At 46.3% G+C, this 19,068-nt stretch overlaps 1 protein-coding gene across 3 annotated transcripts in view; it reads left to right on the forward strand.

The window, feature by feature from the left end:
• The window catches only part of PRKAG2 (protein kinase AMP-activated non-catalytic subunit gamma 2), a 163,448-nt gene that overhangs the window by 21,102 nt on the left and 123,278 nt on the right, over window positions 1-19,068 (forward strand). Inside the window, exon 1 of one of the 3 annotated variants that reach the window (XM_056857894.1) lies at window positions 8,379-8,472. The exons of the other annotated variants lie outside the window; for them this stretch is intronic. Coding sequence (XP_056713872.1) covers window positions 8,379-8,472 — 94 coding nt within the window. Of the gene's footprint in view, window positions 1-8,378; window positions 8,473-19,068 lie in introns of those variants that run through there. 3 annotated transcript variants of the gene reach the window in all.

The raw sequence follows: 19,068 nt of genomic DNA on the forward strand, positions 1-19,068 counted from the left end.
TCATGGTACTATCTCCTCATCGGAGCCAGTGTGCTGTAGTGATTAAGAGCGGAGGACGCTAATCTGGAGAACCGGGTTTGATTCCCCTCTCCTCCACATGAGCAGCGGACTCCAATCCGGTGAACCGGGTTGGTTCCCCCTCTCCTCCACTTGAAGCCCGCTGGGTGACCTTGGGCTGGTCACAGTTCTCTCCGAACTCTCTCAGCCCCACCTACTTCACAAGGTGTCTGTTGTGGGGAGAGTTGTGGGGTTTGGGGAAGGGAGGAACTTCAATGCCGTAGAAGCCAATTGCCAATGCGGCCATTTTCTCCAGGGGAACTGATCTCTATCGGCTGGAGATCAGTTGTAATAGCAGATCTCCAGCCACCACCTGGAGGCTGGCAACCCTGTGCTTTCTCCTCCCCAGGGCCACCTTGTCTGTTTGAGTTTTCTCTGCCCTTGAGCTTTAGTCCCAGATTTAGAGCACAACGCACAACGTTTTCAGCTCGCCAAAACACTTTTCTGCACCTCCTGCCAAAACTGCTCTGCTTGACCCCCACGCAACCTTCCTCAAAGTCATCAGCTATAGTGACAGTTGGGTGGAAAATCAGAATTAACCAGCACCTTTATAATCCTGTTAGGAGGAACAATCCATTTCTGTCCTCTATTTTACGCTTTTGCTGACCCCAGCCAGTTCTTTCTCATGCCCTCTCGAAGTGTGGCTAGTTCCCAACCTTTCGAGGTTAACTTGGCATTAATAAGGGTACGGTGCTTTATCTGTCTCTGTTCTTCAGCCCGAATTGTCGTGTGCTTCCCTCTAATTCTCTGTCCTTTGGTATGCAGGAACAAAACAAAAAAAAACCCAATGCTTTCAGGCCTTTGCACTTTCGTGCTAAGTGCTGGTGGATTTCCTGGGTTCCTATCACTGCTCTGTGATAAGGTCAAAAAACAGCCTTGCAAATTAGCCAACATAAGTTACTAGCATGCATTCCCCTCACCTAGCTTGGCTGCCGCAACTCACCCATTTCTGCCACCTCAAAAGCAAGATAGCTGCCAGCGTGGTGCAGTGGTTAAGAGCAGTGGTTTGGAGCGGTGGACTCTGATCTGGAGAACCGGGTTTGATTACCCGCTCCTCCACATGAGCGGCGGAGACTAATCTGGTGAACTAGATTTATTTCCCCACTCCTACACATGAAGCCAGCTGGGTGACCTTGGGTTAGTCACAGCTCTCTCAGCCCCACCTACCTCACAAGGTGTCTGCTGTGGGAGGGGAAGGGGATTGTAAGCCGGTTTGATTCTTCCTTAAGTGGTAGAGAAAATCGACATATAAAAACCAACTCTCCTCCTCCTCCTCCTCCTCATGGGGCAATGATCACTTAAATGCGGATGGTTGTTAACTGGTCTTGGGATAAGCCGATACAGGCCCAGGCGCTCAGAGTCGTGATGCAAGGCTAGCCCAAATGTCTGAGAGTAGGAGCCTCAAGATCAAGAACGCTGTAGTGCTTTTATCTTATAGCTGCAGATTTGCTTTGACAGGTATACCAGTTAGAAGCTGCAAGTTGGTCAAAAAAAAAAAAAAAAAAAAAGCAGCCTGAAAGATCAGTCTCCCAAAATTTTTTAGCTTGTGTTTATCTGGAGCAGCTAAAAATATTTGCTTTTGCAACGATCTTTGCCGGATACATGTTCTTCAATAAGCTGCCTTTTTCACTGAACCAGAAGAAATGTTCTTTATTGTAGCATATATATTACTACATAAAGGAAAAGTTGGGGGGGGGGTGTCATGGCGACCCTATGAATCAGTGTCCTCCAAAACGTCCTATCTTTAACAGCCTTGCTCAGGTCTTGCAAACTGAGGGCCGTGGCTTCCTTTGCAGAGTCAATCCATCTCTTGTTGGGTCTTCCTCTTTTCCTGCTGCCTTCAACTTTTCCTAGAATGATGGTCTTTTCCAGTGACTCTTGCCTTCTCATAATGTGACCAAAGTACAATAGCCCCAGTTTAGTCGTTTTAGCTTCTAGGGTCAGTTCAGGCTTGATTTGATCTATAACACGTTTGTTTGTTTGTTTGTTTGTTTGTTTGTTTGTTTTTTGGCTGTCCACTGTATCCGTAACACTGTCCTCCAACACCACATTTCAAAGGAATCTACTTTCTTCGTATCAGCTTTCTTCATTGTCCAAAAGGAAAAGTCCAACCCCCTGCACAATGCAGGAAATTCACAACTACCTCCCCACACACACACCCTCAGTGACCCCTACTCCATGCCCAGAAGATGGGTGTGGGGAGAACCTTCCAGGATCCCTGGCCAATCTGGCCTGGAGGAAAATTGCTTCCTGACCCCAAAGTAGCGATCAGCATTACACTGGGCATGTAAGAAAGGGCTCTTTGAACCCATATTCTCTCACTCAATGCCTGTCCTTACCTATCATTAAACAGCATCCTTTCCAGGCGGCTGTGACTGAACTTCCTTTGGATTCTGCTGCCCTTGTTAAATGAGAGAATGCAACCTCCTTTCTTTGACCTCTTGCAGTGGCCCGCTCTCCAAAGAAAGCGTGATTTCTCTGCATCCTGCCAAATGAAATGGAGGACTGAGAACTGAAGGAGTTCTATTTTAAGGGCTTTAAACTGTACAGAGTCACTTTCTGGGGGTCACAAGGGCACCGAAAGAGGAGAAAGAGCTTCCATGAAGGGAAGCTAAGAACTGGCATCTCGAGAATGGTAGCGGCAGAGTGCCTGTCAAATATGCCCGGAATCTACTGCATTGCAGTCCTAAACACAGTTAACAACCCTTCTAAACCCACTGAAAAAAGACTGGATTGTTAAAATGTTTGAAGTGGCAGAAATGGCAAAACTCACAGCTATTCTAAATGAAGAAAATGACGCTCGGTTTCTGGGGGAATGGGGGGCGTGGATGCATTATTGTGAATATGAGTTAAAATTGGGAAGAATGGAAGAATATTTTCTAATCTGATCCAGAGGATTATTTTTGGTCTTTTTTATAATGAATAAGCATAATTATATTTACTAACAGATTATGGTTTTTTTTTATATATGGTATTGATAGTTTATTAAGATTAGATTAACTACGACGGGATGAACTTTTTATTAAGAGGAAGATAGAGGTGAAGGGGAAGTCAAAAATTTTCCATTTCTTTTCTTTTCTTTTTTTTCTCTTTATTATATGTTATGGAATTATAACAACTTTAGGTTAGAATTGAAATTTTATATTGTCATAGATGTTGTTTAATGCAATGGAAAATTTCTAGTATAAAACCCAATAAAATTTATATATATATAAAAATAAACCCACTGAAATCAATGGGCATAGAAGAGTGTAACTCTGTTTAGGATTGCCTCTTTGTTTGCCTTCGTTCCTCTTTTCATTCTGTCATCTCTATCTCTCTCACATCCCTCCCCCGAATTATTCTTCTCTCTTTGTCTGGAGGACATTTACAATACGCGAAAAGTTCAAGATGGAAGCCATGACGCAAAGATGGTTTCACAATATATGTCTTGTGCTTTTCCAGGATCAGAGGAGCATGCCTATTATATTAGGTGCCGTGGAACACAGGCAGGATAATGCTGCTGCAGTTTTCCTGTTTGTGGGCTTCCTAAAAGCACCTGGTTAGCCACTGTGTGAACAGACTGCTGGACTTGATGGACCTTGGTCAGATCCACCATGGCCTTTCTTATGTTATGTTCTTATCCTATTCCACGGTTGTGATAATTCAACAGCTAAAGGAAGGACAGGGAGGGGGAAATCCAGGGCCACACATTTGGCCATATTGTCTGCTTAAAATACAAAGACACAGGAAGGGGGGGATTGCTCCCCTAGGGTTGCCAGCTCCAGGTTGGGAAATACCTGGAGATTTTTGGGGCAGAGCCTGAGGAGGGCGGGGTTTGAGGATGGGAGGGACTTCGATGCCATAGAGTCCAACTGCCAAAGCAGCCATTTTCTCCAGTCAAACTGATCTCTTATCAGCTGGAGATCAGCTGTAATAGCAGGAGATCTCCAGCCATCACCTGGAGGTTGGTAACCCTATGTTCCCCCCATTCCGTGGCATGAACAGATGCAAAAGACAGTGGAAAGAGTTTGCTGTTGATGCCCTATTGTCTGGTGACTTAATTGCTATGTCTGTGAATCTACCTGAGCAACCAAAGCTTTTCGTGTGCAAGCAAAAGTTATGCTAAAAATGCCTGGTCAAACCAGACATGATGTGGGAGATCTGTGGTTAGGATCTTTGTTAACAAAATGGGCAGCCACATGTTGGTGTTTGAAGATCAGGCAAAAGTTACTGCAGGGCAGAGGAAATTTAATCCTTTCCTCTGCTGTTTTTTCTCCTAATGTGAACTCCTCTCTTATTGCAAGCTGCAGCTCATACAGGGGTGTGGGGGGGCTAGGGAGTTGTAATATGTCTGCTCCCCAAATATTCTGTCTGAACACAATCAAGCTCAAGTTGAACAATCGCAACGGATTTGCTTCCCTTTCTCTGTTTTCCATCTTTTGTCCTCTTCCTAGGGTTGCCAACCTCTAGGTATTAGCTGGAGATCTCCTGCTATTGCAACTGATCTCCAGCTGATAGAGATCAATTTCCCTGGAGAAAATGGCCGCTTTGGCCATTGGACTCTATGGCATTGAAGTCCGTCCCCTCCCCAAACCCTGCCCTCCTCAGGCTTCGCCCCCAAAACCTCCCACAGGTGGCAAAGAGGGACCTGGCAACCCTACCTCTTCCCCCCCCCCATTACATTTGCTGGGAAAAACACTATTGGGAGTGAAGAACTGTACAATATCTCTCTGTACCACTACTCCAGAGGGGGACAGTAGAGGCAGTGAGGTGGTATCCTCTGTATCCTCCACTTAACTGTTCTGCTGCTGCCTCTTTATTTACCCTTTATTTACTCTTTATTTATCTATTATCTCAGGGACTTGCTTTTCCCCCGACTGTCTTCCTTCTCTTCCTGGTTCTTCACCATGAGGGCAAGATGAGCTCTCATCATCTCTCTCCATCCTAGCTAGGGTTGTCATCTCCCTCTTCGCCACCAGTGGGAGATTTTTGGGGCGGAGCCTGAGGAGGGCGGGGTTTGGGGAGGGGAGGGACTTCAATGCCATAGAGTCCAATTTGCCAAAGCGGCCATTTTTTCCAGATAAACTGATCTCTGTCGGCTGGAGACCAGTTGTAATCCCAGGAGATCTCCAGCTAGTACCTGGAGGTTGGCCTCCCTAATCTTAGTTTATATAGTTGGCTAGAAGGCCTGCCCTTCCTGTAATGACTGGGCTGGGTATTTCTGACCTGAAATATGTGATTAATTTTTTCTGAATGAAGCCAATGGGACTCTTCTAAGTAGCAGACCCCAAGGAGAACTGGCGCTTACTTACAGGGCGAACTGCATTTGCAGAGCATATTATAATCTCTGGAGAATAGTATACTTTGAACAGAAAGCATTTCTGCATAGGAAAAAAATACAAAATGTGTGTGTGTGCCAATTGTATACGTTTGCTATATGGAGTAGTTATGAAGTGGGAAAATGCTGGTTTAAGTCTAGGGTTGCCAGGCTGTGTTTGGCAGGTGGCGGGAGCAGTGGAGGCGGGAATAACATAAGGCACAGGTACAGGATGGGAGAGAGTTGGCTTGACAATAGTACATGTGAAAGAGATCTGGGAGTCTTAGTGGACCACAAACTGAACATATGTCAACAGTGTGATATGGCGGCTAAGAAGGCCAATGCAATTCTGGGCTGCATCAATAGGAGTATTGTGTCTGGATCAAGGGAGGTAATACTACCACTGTATTCTGCATTGGTCAGACCTCACTTGGTATACTGTGTCCAGTTTTGGGCTCCACAATTTAAGAAGGATGTTGACAAGTTGGAGCGTGTCCAGAGGAGGGCGACCAGAATGGTCAAAGGTCTGGAATCCATGCCCTATGAGGAGAGACTTAAGGAGCTGGGTTTGTTTAGTTTGGAGAAGAGAAGGTTGACGGGAGACATGATAGCCATATTTAAATATTTGAAGGGATGTCATGTTGATGAGGGAACTAGCTTGTTCTCTGTTGCTCCAGAGACTACGACACGGAGTAATGGATTTACACTAAGAGAAAAGCGATTCCACCTAAACATTAGGAAGAACTTTCTGACGATGGAACGTGCTGCCTCGGAGGGTGGTGGAGTCTCTGTCTTTGGAGGTCTTTAAGCAGAGGCTGGATGTCCATCTGTCGGGAGTGCTTTGATTGTGGGATCCTGCATGGTGGGGGGAGGGTTGGGGTCACTGGGGATGTGGGGGGAGGTAGTTGTAAATTTCCTGCATTGTGCAAGGGGTTGGACTAGATGACCCTGGTGGTCCCTTACAGCTCTATTATTCTAATATGAGGTGGTGGTGCCAGTGTTGCATGTGACGTTTCAGCACTTCGGGAAATGGAAGTAATATATCATTACAGTAGGAATGGCTGGAAACTCTGTAGTAAAGCCATAGAGTTTCTGGCAATTCCTAGAGTGCTGTGATGTCATTTCTGGTTTTTCCCTGGAAGTGATATCATGCTGCCCATAACACTGGCGTGTTTTTTACATTATTTTTCTCCAACCGCTGCTGTGAGCGACGATGGGCAATCATAGTTGCCGGCAGGAGTCTCCTGCCACAGGAGGAGACCTGGCATCATAGGGTTGCCAACTCCAGGTTGGGAAATCCCTGGGGAGTTGGGGGTGGAGCCTGGAGAGAGGGGTTTAGGAAGGGGAGGGACCTGAGTGGCATATAATACCATAAAGGCCATTTTCTCCTTAGGAACTGATCTCTGTAGTCTGGAGATCAGTTGCAGCTCTGGGAGATCTCCAGGCCCCACCTGGAGGTTGGCAATTCTAGTTTCAGGGCCTCCACCTACAGAGTTTGTCAAAAGGCTTCCTGCAATGTGATTTTATTTGCATGCTCAAAATAGTGTGCCTACGTGCTAGTTATCAGTATTGCAACCATTATTCATGTAATTTTTAATATTTATATAATAACACATTAAGGGCGATATTGCTAAACAGCGCGGCCACTTGAACGTCCAGCCTTGCGTCCAAGCGGCCACATGGGTTTTGCATAATAACCTCGGAAAGCACTCTTAATATGGAATAAACGTGGCTTTTTAATTAAGGGTTCTCAGCTTTGGTCTCTGCAGTCTGTTTTCCAGTTTCGTTTTTATAAAGCCCGAAAAAGCCGGGATTATCTGTAGCATTCAAAACATTGGTACTCTGACCGTTGTCGTCCCTGAATCCCCTTCTGTTTGGAAACCTCAGGCCAGGGCACTGGCAGTCCCATTGGAAGCGTTCTTCCTACTCACGTGCCATGAATACTTATTAAAAATAAGGAGTGTAGAGAATTATTTTAGAAACTAGTTAGCGAGTGGTAATAACAATGGTTATATGTTAAAGGCGACTGATGTGACCTGACAATAGTTTTGACTGTGTAAGGCTCGGATGTAGAAATAGATTTGATCCTTTCCCCTTTATTCCCCTCTTATTTTCTGTATCCTTTTATAAAAACAATACAATACTTTTTTAAAAAGGAAGTGTTCTTCCATATGTTTGGAGAAGGAGCAGAGAAATCTAGGATGTCCCCACTCTCTTGAGTTTCCCCCCAAAACGTGACCTACCTGCCTGCTGCGAAATGTCCGCTCGCCCACCTGCAGTTCGTCCCGAAAGGGGCTTGTTTCCTCTCGTGAGGTCATCCGCAGGCAGTCTTGCTAAAGACCTCAGAGACGTGAATCCAAATAGTTGCCTGATGTCATAATGGGAATGCGCTCTGGCCAGTTGGTGCCAAGGATTGTCTGCTCCGGAGTGGTTTCCTTTTACAGACTTTGAAGAAGGGGACCTCACGCTGAACGGCACATGGCAGTTGCCTTCCAGAGATCTCGTGCCTGCGCTGCCGATTCAGCCTTTTATTTAAAAAGAGGGGAACGGCTAATCCGCCCCAGCCCAGCTGATCTGCTAGTGAAATTCTGCATCAGCTTCTGAAACGTCATTCGTGGGTTTTTTTTGGGAGGGGGAACTCCTTACGGATATAAAAGCTGCAATTGAGAATCGGATGGAGCGTTCAGCTGTTCCTGATTTCTACAGATGTTGGCACAGTAGCGTGTGGCTGTGCATTGGGGATGCGAAATTCGCAAGCGGCTCCCGCTACAACTTTGTGCGGTTCAGGCACAGCCTGATTTTTTTCCGTTCCACCGTCTGAACTGGAGACAATTTAAGATTTTAGACGTACACCTGCCGTCTTATTTCAGGGTTTTTTGTTTCGTCCCTTGCCACCGCTGCGTGTTGACAAGCTTAGTTGACGAGTTTCCCCGGGGGGGCCCTGCCCCACCTGTGGATCATATTTGCTCCCGGATACGGGGGCATGACTGACGGCTGTTGGAGCCTGCGCCAACCGTAGCCCATGAAGCGATTCGGCAGCCTTCGAGGAAGCAAGAAGCGAAAGGACCAAGGCAGGAGCTCGGAGAGGCGCAAATCTGAACCTCATGGCCTTTTAGGTAGGCGAAACCTGGGGTGGATCCACCACACTTGGGCAGCGGGCACCAGGGAGCGTGGACTCTTGGAATCCCAGTGGATTTCGGTTGTTTTTGCCCTGTGTGTAGCAGTTCAGCCAGTGTGGTGTAGTGGTTAAGAGCGGTGGAATCTGATCTGGAGAACCGGGTTTGATTTCCCACTCCTCCGCATGAGCAGCGGAGGCTAATCTGGTGAACTGGATTTGTTTCCCCACTCCTACACACAAAGTCAGCAGGGTGACCTTGGGCTAGTCACAGTTCTCTCAGAACTCTCTCAGCCCCACCTACCTCACATGGTGTTTGTTGTGGGGAGAGGAAGGGAAGGTGATTGTAAGCCAGTTTGATTCTTCCTTAAGTGGCAGAGAAAGTCAGCATATAAAAACCTTCTCCTTCTTCGTGGTGCAGAGGTTAGGCTTGTCCCTCAGCAAAGGAAAATTAAAACAGGCTTCTGCCATTGAAAGCTGTTACAAAAAACAAATTCTGTGACTACGATCGCATTCCCCCTCCCAATTGTTTTGTAGTATTTATGATACGAGCTTTGAAGAATGTTCTCACAATTTTGGTGCATGGAAAGGGTTGTGTGTGTGTGTGTGTGTGGATTGTAACGTAGGTAGGCAAGAGACTCAAAAATGTCACAGAAGTCCTTTTTAATTATCGGAAAGCCACAACAATTTGTGAGTTGTAGTTATTCTTCTCTTTAAACCATGGCTGTAAGACAAGCTGGTCAAGTTCTTAGTTATTCTCTGACCCAGGAAAGCCTCTTCCTACTCTGCTCCTATCAATGCTGTTTTATAGAATTACTTAATTGCAGATCCCCTGATGTTTACAGATGTAAGCGAGCTACAACAGGGACCGTAGCAACATAGCTACAGGAATAACATTAGCACATTTCACGACACTCATTGTCAGCTGAAGTCCTTCTGAAATGCCCTGCTCTGCTTCAGCGTGCAAGGTTTGCGCACACGCGCCTGGCTCGGCAGCGGCCAAAAACAACTTGGCAGTGCTGCGTAAATGAGTTATCCCCCGCCGTGCACCTTCCCCGTTTATTTCTTTGTGCAAATGCTCTTTGCGCAATTGCATTTAGTGGAGGTGGCTGTTGGTGAGTCAGCGGCAGGCTGAGTTTGTATAATAATAGACCTTGAGCCTTCACCTGAATGAACATTTCTGCAGCGTGTAGAATCAGGCGGCAGGTAAATAGCGTCCTCCAAGGATTTGCAGACGTGGGCAACCAGTCGGTTAGCGGTGTGAGTTTTTGAGCGACTTAAGCGATACTGTGGGAACAAACAACCGAAGATAGATAGTGTGTAATTTCTAAAATGAGAGGTGTCAGAAATCAGGCTTGCCTGGAAGGCTTCCTTGTAACCCCAGGAGGCCTTTCAGGCAGTGATGGAGAAAAGATACTCTGCACATGCTCCAAGTACATTCTTTTTAATGACTACTTTGTCTGTTTGAAGGCTGGGTCAGGTAGCACTAAAAACAGGTCTTTTTGAGGCCTTGCTGCAGCGTAGTTCTCAAGAATAGGTGTATCCTTCACAGAAAGAAAATCATATATTTCCTTAAGATCTTCTCATCTGTTCAGAGCAATGTGTGCAGATAGCTGACTGCAATACCTTCAATCCCAAAAACTTTTCCTAGAGATCTGCTCTGATTCAAAGCTCACATTTTGGGAGTTATCCAAAGCAAGTCTGCTCAGAAGTAAATCCCATGTTATTTGGTGGGACTTACTTTCATAAAAGTGTACTTAGCATTGTAGTTGAATTATGCCAATTAACTGCTCGACGCCAACAGCCCTGCTTTGTTCAATAGAAAAATACACAAATAGGAATTCAATATATTGAGCTTTGATTTCTCTATTTTATTTATTTTAAATTGTATTTTTTCTTGCATTTTTAAAAAAATGTAATTCTTTTATTTTAAACATTTTAAAATACCCTTTCAAGCCCTCTTGGTTAGATGGGGGGTTACCGCATTATGTATTCCCAGCGATGTATTAAGAGTTTGAAAATGTTATAAAAAACATCGCTTTAAAAGGGTTTTTGGATGCCACGTCTAAAAAATGGTTGGAAGACGTCTTCACAGCTAAAGGGGCCAAACAAAGTGCGAACAGTATTTTTTATAACATTTTCAAACTCTTAATACATCGCTGGGAATACATAATGCAGTAACCCCCATGGTTTCCCTTGGCAGAAAGGTGGAGAATAAATGCTGTGAATAAGTAATTGTCTTTTCCTTTTCCCATATATTTGATCGCTGGATGTATCTATAAACACTGTCATGTTTAGTAAAACACTCAGCTGTGCCTTAAGTCACCTGTTGTGTTGGGCTGTAGCCAAGTTTAATCAAATCGATCAGTTCCTATACAATAGGAATAAGTTTTTAGAAGAAGAAAAGTTGGTTTTTATATGCCGACTTTCTTTACCTTTTAAGCAGTCTCAAAGTGGCTTACATGGTGTCTGTTGTGGGGAGGGGAAGGTGATTGTAAGCCGTTTTGATTCTCCGTTAAGTGGTAGAGAAAGTTGGCATATAAAAATCAACTCTTCTTCTCTTCCCTTCCCCTCCCCTCCCCCCTCCCCAAAACAGGCATCTTGTGCGGTAGGTGGGGCTGAGAGAGTTTGGAGAGAACTGTGACTAGCCCAAGGTCACCCAGCAGGCTTCATGTGTAGGAGCAGGGGGGGGGGAACCCTGTTCTCCAGATTAGAGTCCGCCGCTCATGTTGAGGAGTGGGGAACCAACCCCCCCCACGGTTCTCCAGATTAGTGTCCACCGCTTTTAACCACTACACCACACTATTGTTGTTGCACAGGGGGGCGGGAATAAATTTTGAGTGAAAAGCATGACTTTATCCGGAGGTGGGGACACAACAGTACAGATTCCCTCTGAGGAGCATGGGGTGGCCTCTGTCATGATTTCCGCCTGATGAGCAGCCCAAACCTTTAATTCCAGAAGGGGGGAAATGTCCTGCCAGAATCCCCTGGTGATCAGGCTTGTGCACGCCCTCGTGTCTTTCGTCAGAGTTCTGCTCGCGTCAGAGAGCTGCTGACTGACGTTGCTCTGCCCCTGTGGTTTTCAAATCCTCTAGCTTGTCGGCTGAAGAGGCTTCGGCAGAGAAGTCCTGTTGCCGAGGATTCTTGGGTGTGTTGTAGGGTAGGCGATCACCTTACGGCAGCACGCTGGCCAAGTGTATTAAGCCTCACCTTTGACCGAAAGAGTGAACTTAGAGTATGACCTGGGATGTTCCAAATACTCTCTTGTGGCTGCATGCTGCAGGGAAGGAGTGTTGTGGTTAGGCAGGCTGCCTTTCATTCAGGCAATCTCTCGGATAAGAACATAAGAAAAGCCATGCTGGATCAGACCAAGGCCCATCAAGTCCAGCAGTCTGTTCCCACAGTGGCCAACCAGGTGCCTCTTGGAAGCCCACAAACAAGACGACTGCAGCAGCATCTATCCTGCCTGTGCTCCACAGAACCTAATATAACAGGCATGTTCCTCCGATACTGGGGAGAATAGGTATGCATTGTGACTAGTATCCATTTTTACTAGTAGTCATGGATAGCCCTCTCCTCCATGAACATGTCCACTCCCCTCTTAACGCCTTCCAAATTGGCAGCCATCACCACATCCTGGGGCAGGGGGTTCTCCACATTTTAACTATGTGTTGTGGGACTCCCTGCCCCAGGATGTGGTGACGGCTGCCAACTTGGAAGGCTTTAAGAGGGGAGTGGACACATTCATGGAGGATAGGGCTATCCATGCATTTTCATTGAGGAATTCGTGAAAGACTTCTGCTAAATCCCAGGGGGTTTCTGGAGCACAGTTTTAAAAAACACAGCTTTCTGCCATAGTAGGACCCACACTGTACATCAGAAAACCCCAGGAGGCAAATCAGAAGTAAATTCTATCTCTGTGTGCGCAGCCATGACATCCCCGTTGTGTCTTATGGTATTGTTTTCAGTGTACAAAAATGCTTAACATGTAAAGGGGGGGGGCAAACACGTGGGGCTCTGATTTTTTTTTTTGTGTGCGGGTTCCAAAGACGTGTGAGCAATCTCAACGGCACCCTGCAATGTTGCAGATCCTGCTACTATTGCTGTGTAGCTATGCCGGTGGCATAAATTAGCAGTGGCATTGGCTGTGTGTTTACGATGGGATGTTTCCGTCAGGGACATCTCACTTACCTGGGAGGTCTGAACTTGCTTTCTGTGTCACGTTGACCTGGTTAAGGAAGAGGAGCTGGTACCTTTCTCAGTTTCCCTAGCTGCCAATTGGCTGCATGGGTTAGAAAAATAAACAGTCATTTGCTTATGTGTGGCCTGTTGTAGAGCTGTAAGGGATGCTGAATGCTCTCTTGGAAGCACAGCTAATCTTTGCACATACTGCATTCTTGCGCTAAGATGATGCAGGAGTCATTGGGCAGGTGGGCTGGATCTAGGTTTGGCGCACACTTGAGAGGGAGGAGCAAAGTTTAGGGTTATGCTGCTGGGTGTTCATATAGAATCATAGAATCATGGAGTTGGAAGAGGCCATACAGGCCATCTAGTCCAACCCCCTGTTCAATGCAGGAACAGCCTAGAGCATCCCTGTCAAGTGCTTGTCAAGCCCCTGCTTAAATACTGCCAGTGAGGGAGAGCTCACCACCTCCCTAGGTAGCTGATTCCACTGTCGAACAACTCTTACTGTAAAAAAAGTTTTCCTAATATCCAGCCGGTACCTCTCTACCTGCAATTTAAACCATTGTTGCGAGTCCTATCCTCTGCTGTCAACAGGAACAGCTCCCTGCCCTCCTCTAAGTGACAGCCCTTCAAATACATAAAGAGAGCAATCATGTCCCCCCTCAACCTTCTCTTATCTAGACTAAACATTCCCAACTCTCTCAACCTTTCCTCATAGGGCTAATGGATTTATGAATTTAGCCTGATTACTCAGCAGGAGGTAAAAGGAGACTCTATATATGCTAAGATACACTCTTTTCCGGTTTCTTACCAGGAACCTCCTGTGTATTTTAGAGGTTTCTGGGGATGGGACACTGCTACGGGGAAGGGCCGTAGCTCAGTGGTAGAGCATCTGCTTGGCATGCAGAAGGTCCCAGGTTTAATCCCCAGCATTTCCAGTTACTGGGACTAGGCAAGACGGTGATGTGAAAGACCTCTGCCTGATACCCTGGAGAGCCGCTGCCAGTCTGAGTAGACAATACTGACTTCAATGGACCAAGGGTCTGATTCAGTATAAGGCAGTTTCATGTGTTCATGTGCTCTGGAAAGCATGTTCAGGTTGTGTGGACTGCTGGGCCAGGCTAGCCGAGCTTTTACTGTCACTCCCACCAGAAAGATAATACTTACTCAGTTCTTGCCTGCATGTTTACATTGCAAGGGAAGATTTTTGACTGGCAATCTGGCTCTGAACACACATGAACACATGAAGCTGCCTTTTCATGCTCAAACACTTGGGTGTATCAAAGTCAGAATGGTTTATTCAGCAGCTCTCCAGAGTCTTAGGCAGAGAGGTCTTTCACATCACCTGCTACCTGATCCTTTTAATTGGAATTGCTGGGGATTGAACCTGGGACCTTCTGCATGCCAAGTAGATGCTCTTCAAGCCAAGATGAGACTAATATCCCTGCCCTTGAAGGAACACCATCTGTTCAGGGATAGGTTGAATGACACATAGGAAAGAGGCAGGGTTAATCAGGAGTTCTGCTCTGGTGAACTTATGATCAAGTGTGTCCTGGAAGGTCTTTGCTCTGAACACGGCAGCTGGGAGAACATCCGGAGAAACCCGTATTTTGGCACGCAAGAGCTGTAAAAAGACTCTTGTTTTCACATTCTTTAGCTGACCCTCATACTAATCCAGGGATGGTAAGGGTTTTGTTCACACCGTCCTTTCAGCCCGTGGTGGCTATAATTTTTGGCTTTCCCCTGTTCTGCCACATGTGTTCACGAAAAGGTCATGAAAAACCCAACTGCTGTGTCTGGGTGTCTGCTGAGTTCACCCCAGATTGGATAGCTACAGGTGACCCTGGCTGCTGCACTTGCACTGGGCATTAACTGAATTTGGGATTTAGCCAACTGCTCGCTCCAGTTCCAGCAGAGGTAATCTTCAAAGCATGCCAAGTGAAATTGTAGAAAGCAGATAAGGCATGAGCAGTGGTTAGAGGCAGAGCTTTCAGATCTCTGTGTAACATTTCCCCCCTTCCCCATAGCTGAGCAGGATCTAACAAGTCTGCGTAGGAATTCATGTTACAGCGTGTTGTTTTTCTTCACCAAAAAATTATGTGTTGTGGGTTTTTTTGGCCTTTTGCGCAGGATATAGAGAGATCTTTCTTCACTTCAGCATTATTCCTGTTGAGCTGCAGAATCTGGTTTTGGGTGAAGAGTCCTTGCTTTCATTTCGGATGGGGGAGACAAGTCTCTGGGGGTGTCAAACATCCCGGGGGCTGGATCCGGCCCCTTGAGGGCTCTTATCCGTCCCGCGAGCCAGCTGAGGCAGCCACCCCTCCAGTCCCGATCTGGGCTGGCAAGGCATGACCCGGCCCGACCAAGTGACATTTATGTTATATCCATCCCTCGTGACAAATGAGTTCGAAAACCCTGCTCTAGTCCTTATGATGCAAATAGGCTTTTCAAGAAGGGTATGGGCGGTGTCCGGAGAAATGTCCAAAACCAGTAGTGGATTGAGTCCTTTGTAGCCCATTTGCCCCTTCAACCTTCAAGGACCTGAAGACACAAATTAAAATATGGCTAGACTGCAGGGAGAGTGTCGGACACATGCCGCCTTGAGTTTTTTGAAGGCGGTATAGAATAGGATATTGTCACTGGCAACCAAGGTCAAGTTAATTCATGCCATAGTATTCTCCATTATTGTGTATGAGTGTGAAAGCTGGACAATGAAGAAAGCTGATAGGAAGAAAGTAGATACCTTTGAAATGTGGTGTTGGAGGAGAGTGTTACGGATACCTCCAAAACAAACAAACAAACAAACGGGTTATAGATCAAATCAAGCCTGAACTGACCCTAGAAGCTAAAATGACTAAACTGAGGCTGTCGTACTTTGGTCATATTATGAGAAGACAAGAGTCACTGGAAAAGACAATCATGCTAGGAAAAGGTGAAGGCAGCAGGAAAAGAGGAAGACCCAACAAGAGATGGATTGACTCTATAAAGGAAGCTACGGCCCTCAGTCACTCACATAGGACAAAATGTAGTAGGCATACCTTTCTCCCCGCTAAAGCGGTACAGATGATGATTGGATTGGGGTCACTCTCTTCCTAATGTTTCCATTCCATAACAAGCCACTGCGGTTTCAGATGCAGCAACTGACATTCGGCTCTGCCAGGCTTGGAACCGCTTCAAATGACCGGTCAGGGAGAGATTCCTTGGCTGCCACCGTTTGTGCAAAAGGGTCGCCGAGAGACTTCAGTGGGCTTCAGTTTGCAGAATTAACATTTTACACTCCTCTACCATCATAGGGCTAAAGGCAGGGCTGGGATAGTTATGGAGAAGAGGGGCTTTATGCCAACACTGCTTTTCTCGTTGCCAAATCTCCAGGAATTTCCCAACCCAGAATGCCCCTCTTCCTGGAGTGGTACAGCCCAGAGCTTGGATTGTCAGAGCTAGACTGTGTCTTGGCAGGATACACAATGGACTATTGTTAGGGTTGCCAGGTCCTCCTTCGCCACCGGCGGGAGGGTTTTTGGGGCGGAGCCTGAGGAGGTCGGGTTTTGGGGAGGCAGCAGACTTCAATGGCCAAAGCGGCCATTTTCTCCAGGGGAACTGATTTCTGTCGGCTGGAGATCAGTTGTAATCTCCAGCTAGTACCTGGAGGTTTGGAAATCAGCACAGTCAAGGTACAAAATTATTATTTGTGATTAGGACAAATTACAACAAGTGCTATACAACAAATACTTATCCTACTACTATAATACATAAGATTCACTTGATGTCAACCATTCAGGTGTACAATTATTCTTTGTGTTATAGATGCAAATATGCAATTTATCTTTATAATATGGTTGAAAAAGTCCAATTCAAGTAAGATATCCAATGATTGGTATAATCCAAAAAGAATGAGCTGGGGGACGGCCGTTTCAAGATGTTTTCTTCAGCCCAATGTTCAATCAAATCCCATTATAAAATCCAAAGTCTGGTAATTTGTCATTAATTGTTGATCCAATACTGTTTCAAGTCAGGTTCATAGTTCCTCAAGAGATATTATAAAGATAAATTGCATATTTGCATCTATAACACAAAGAATAATTGTACACCTGAATGGTTGACATCAAGTGAATCTTATGTATTATAGTAGTAGGATAAGTATTTGTTGTATAGCACTTGTTGTAATTTATCCTAATCACAAATAATAATTTTGTAATTTTGTATCTTGACTGTGCTGATTTCCAAACCTACTTAGGTACAAGCATAGTGATGCCTTCATTTGTTTAATCTGTTAGTACCTGGAGGTTGGCAACCCTAACTATTGTCTGGGTGCCCCTTCAATACCCTTTCTTCCCTAAGTTTTTAACTGCTTGGATTCGTTCACTAGATCGAGGAATTGCAGGGGGAGTCGGTTTGTATCCGCCAGCGGTCACCATGGCAATTCTTTGCTCGCTGGCCTAAGTCTGGCTGCTAAAAATAAATGACCTTGAACCCCGGGAAAGAAGTCCAGGGAAATCAAAGGGGGGCCGGCCTCGCAAGAAAGGGAATGATTGACCTCACGGAGGTGTGAAACAGGAGCTCAGCCATTGAAACCTAATAAACCAAGCGTCCTAGGTGGGAAGAAAGGAGGAATGGCGAAGAGCCGCTTGAAGGAGACCAGTTGTAATAGCAGGAGATCTCCAGCTAGGACCTAGAGGTTCGCTACCCTGTGCCCCATGCCTTTTCGGGGCCGGACGTTAATCAAACAGCCCCGTTTTGCTTGAGGTCCCGGTCAGTGGCGCAAAGGACAGGCAGCTGGCAATGTGTTGGTGGGTTGTGGCTCTACCCAGCTCCTGGAAGTGGGGTGTGGGGTGGCTCTCTGCACCCAACTGGCGGTCCGTGCCAAGTGGTCAACCAGGTGCCACAAACAAGACAGCTGCAGCAGCACCATCCTGCCTGCGTTCCACAGCACCTCATCTAATAGTCATGCTCCTCTCATCCTGGAGAGAATAGGGATGCATCATGACTAGTATCCATTTTGACTGGTAGCCATGGATAGCCCTCTCCTCCATGAACATGTCCACTCCGCTCTTCAAGCCTCTCTCTTTCTGTTTTCTCTCTCTCTCTGTGTTGTCTCTGGTGGACTGTAATCTGGGGTGGATACCCCATTCCAGGTGGACTGTAATCTGGGGTGGATACCCCATTCCAGGTGGACTGTAATCTGGGTTGGATACCCCATTCCAGGTGGACTGTAATCTGGGTTGGATACCCCATTCCAGGTGGACTGTAATCTGGGTTGGATACCCCATTCCAGGTGGACTGTAATCTGGGTTGGATACCCCATTCCTACATGAGCGGCTAACTCCAATCAGGAGAACTGGGTTTGATTCCCCACTCCTACCCATGAAGCCAGCTGGGTGACCTTGGGCTAGTCACACAGTTCCCTTCGAGCTCTCTCAGCCCCACCTACCTCACAGGGTGTCTGTTGTGGGGAGGGGAGGGGAAGGCGATTGTAAGCCGGTTTGATTCTTCCTTAAAAGGAAGAGAAAAACGGCATATAAAAACCAATTCTTCTCCCCCTCCTCCTCCTCCCTGAGAGGTGGTTGCCGACAGAGAGAGGTCCCTTTCTGTCGGGGTTTTCATTTTCTGTCTTTGGAACTCTCCTCTTGTAGGTTGCTTAGGGCCGAATGTGTTGTAGGCGCGAGGTGCAGTTTTCATTTCATTTTCCGAGGCTTTTATGGAGGCTGCTGACAGCTCTGCTCACAATAACCCTGTTGTTTTTTAATTTGCTATACTGGGGGGGGTACATATCCATTGCCCTTTATTTATTGTTTTATCACTCTAGTCTTCCAGGGTATTGCCTATGCCTGCTTCTTATTTATGGGTCTGTTTGTTTTGCTTTGACAGTGCATGGGAGACGTGGCAGCATTATGGGCGATTTCACGCTGCGGCTTTTACATCCAATCTACTAATTGTCTTCTAATCTATTAATGGTCTTGTTTTAGCAGCTGGAAGTCACCCTGGGAGTTTTTAACTAAGTATGCGGAATTAAAAATGTTTTAATTTTTGTGTGTGTCCATTAGTTTTGGTGCAAATGACAGTGCCTTCCGCAATGAATGGGTTGTGGGATTCAGCTGTGGCTACATCAGGCAGGCAGGAAACCAGCCAGTCGATGAAAGAGAATTTCTCTTCCCGTTTCTCGCCTCCCCTGGCATCCTGGACACCATTTTATGCGCATCAGGGCCAAACTGAATGTGATGGCATCCTTGTGGCAACCATTGCCCTTTCAAAGACATTTTAAAATGCTACAAGGGCCCAATCTTGATCAAGTCCACAGCACAGTACTCCCTCCCTAGGGTTGTTAGGTCCTTTGCCAGCGGCAAGAGGTTTTTGGGTAGCGTTGCCAACCTCCAGGTACTAGATGGAGATCTCCTGCTCTTACAACTGACCTCCA

The sequence above is a fragment of the Euleptes europaea genome, chromosome 11 (assembly GCF_029931775.1).
Source record: "Euleptes europaea isolate rEulEur1 chromosome 11, rEulEur1.hap1, whole genome shotgun sequence".
NCBI lineage: Eukaryota > Metazoa > Chordata > Lepidosauria > Squamata > Sphaerodactylidae > Euleptes > Euleptes europaea.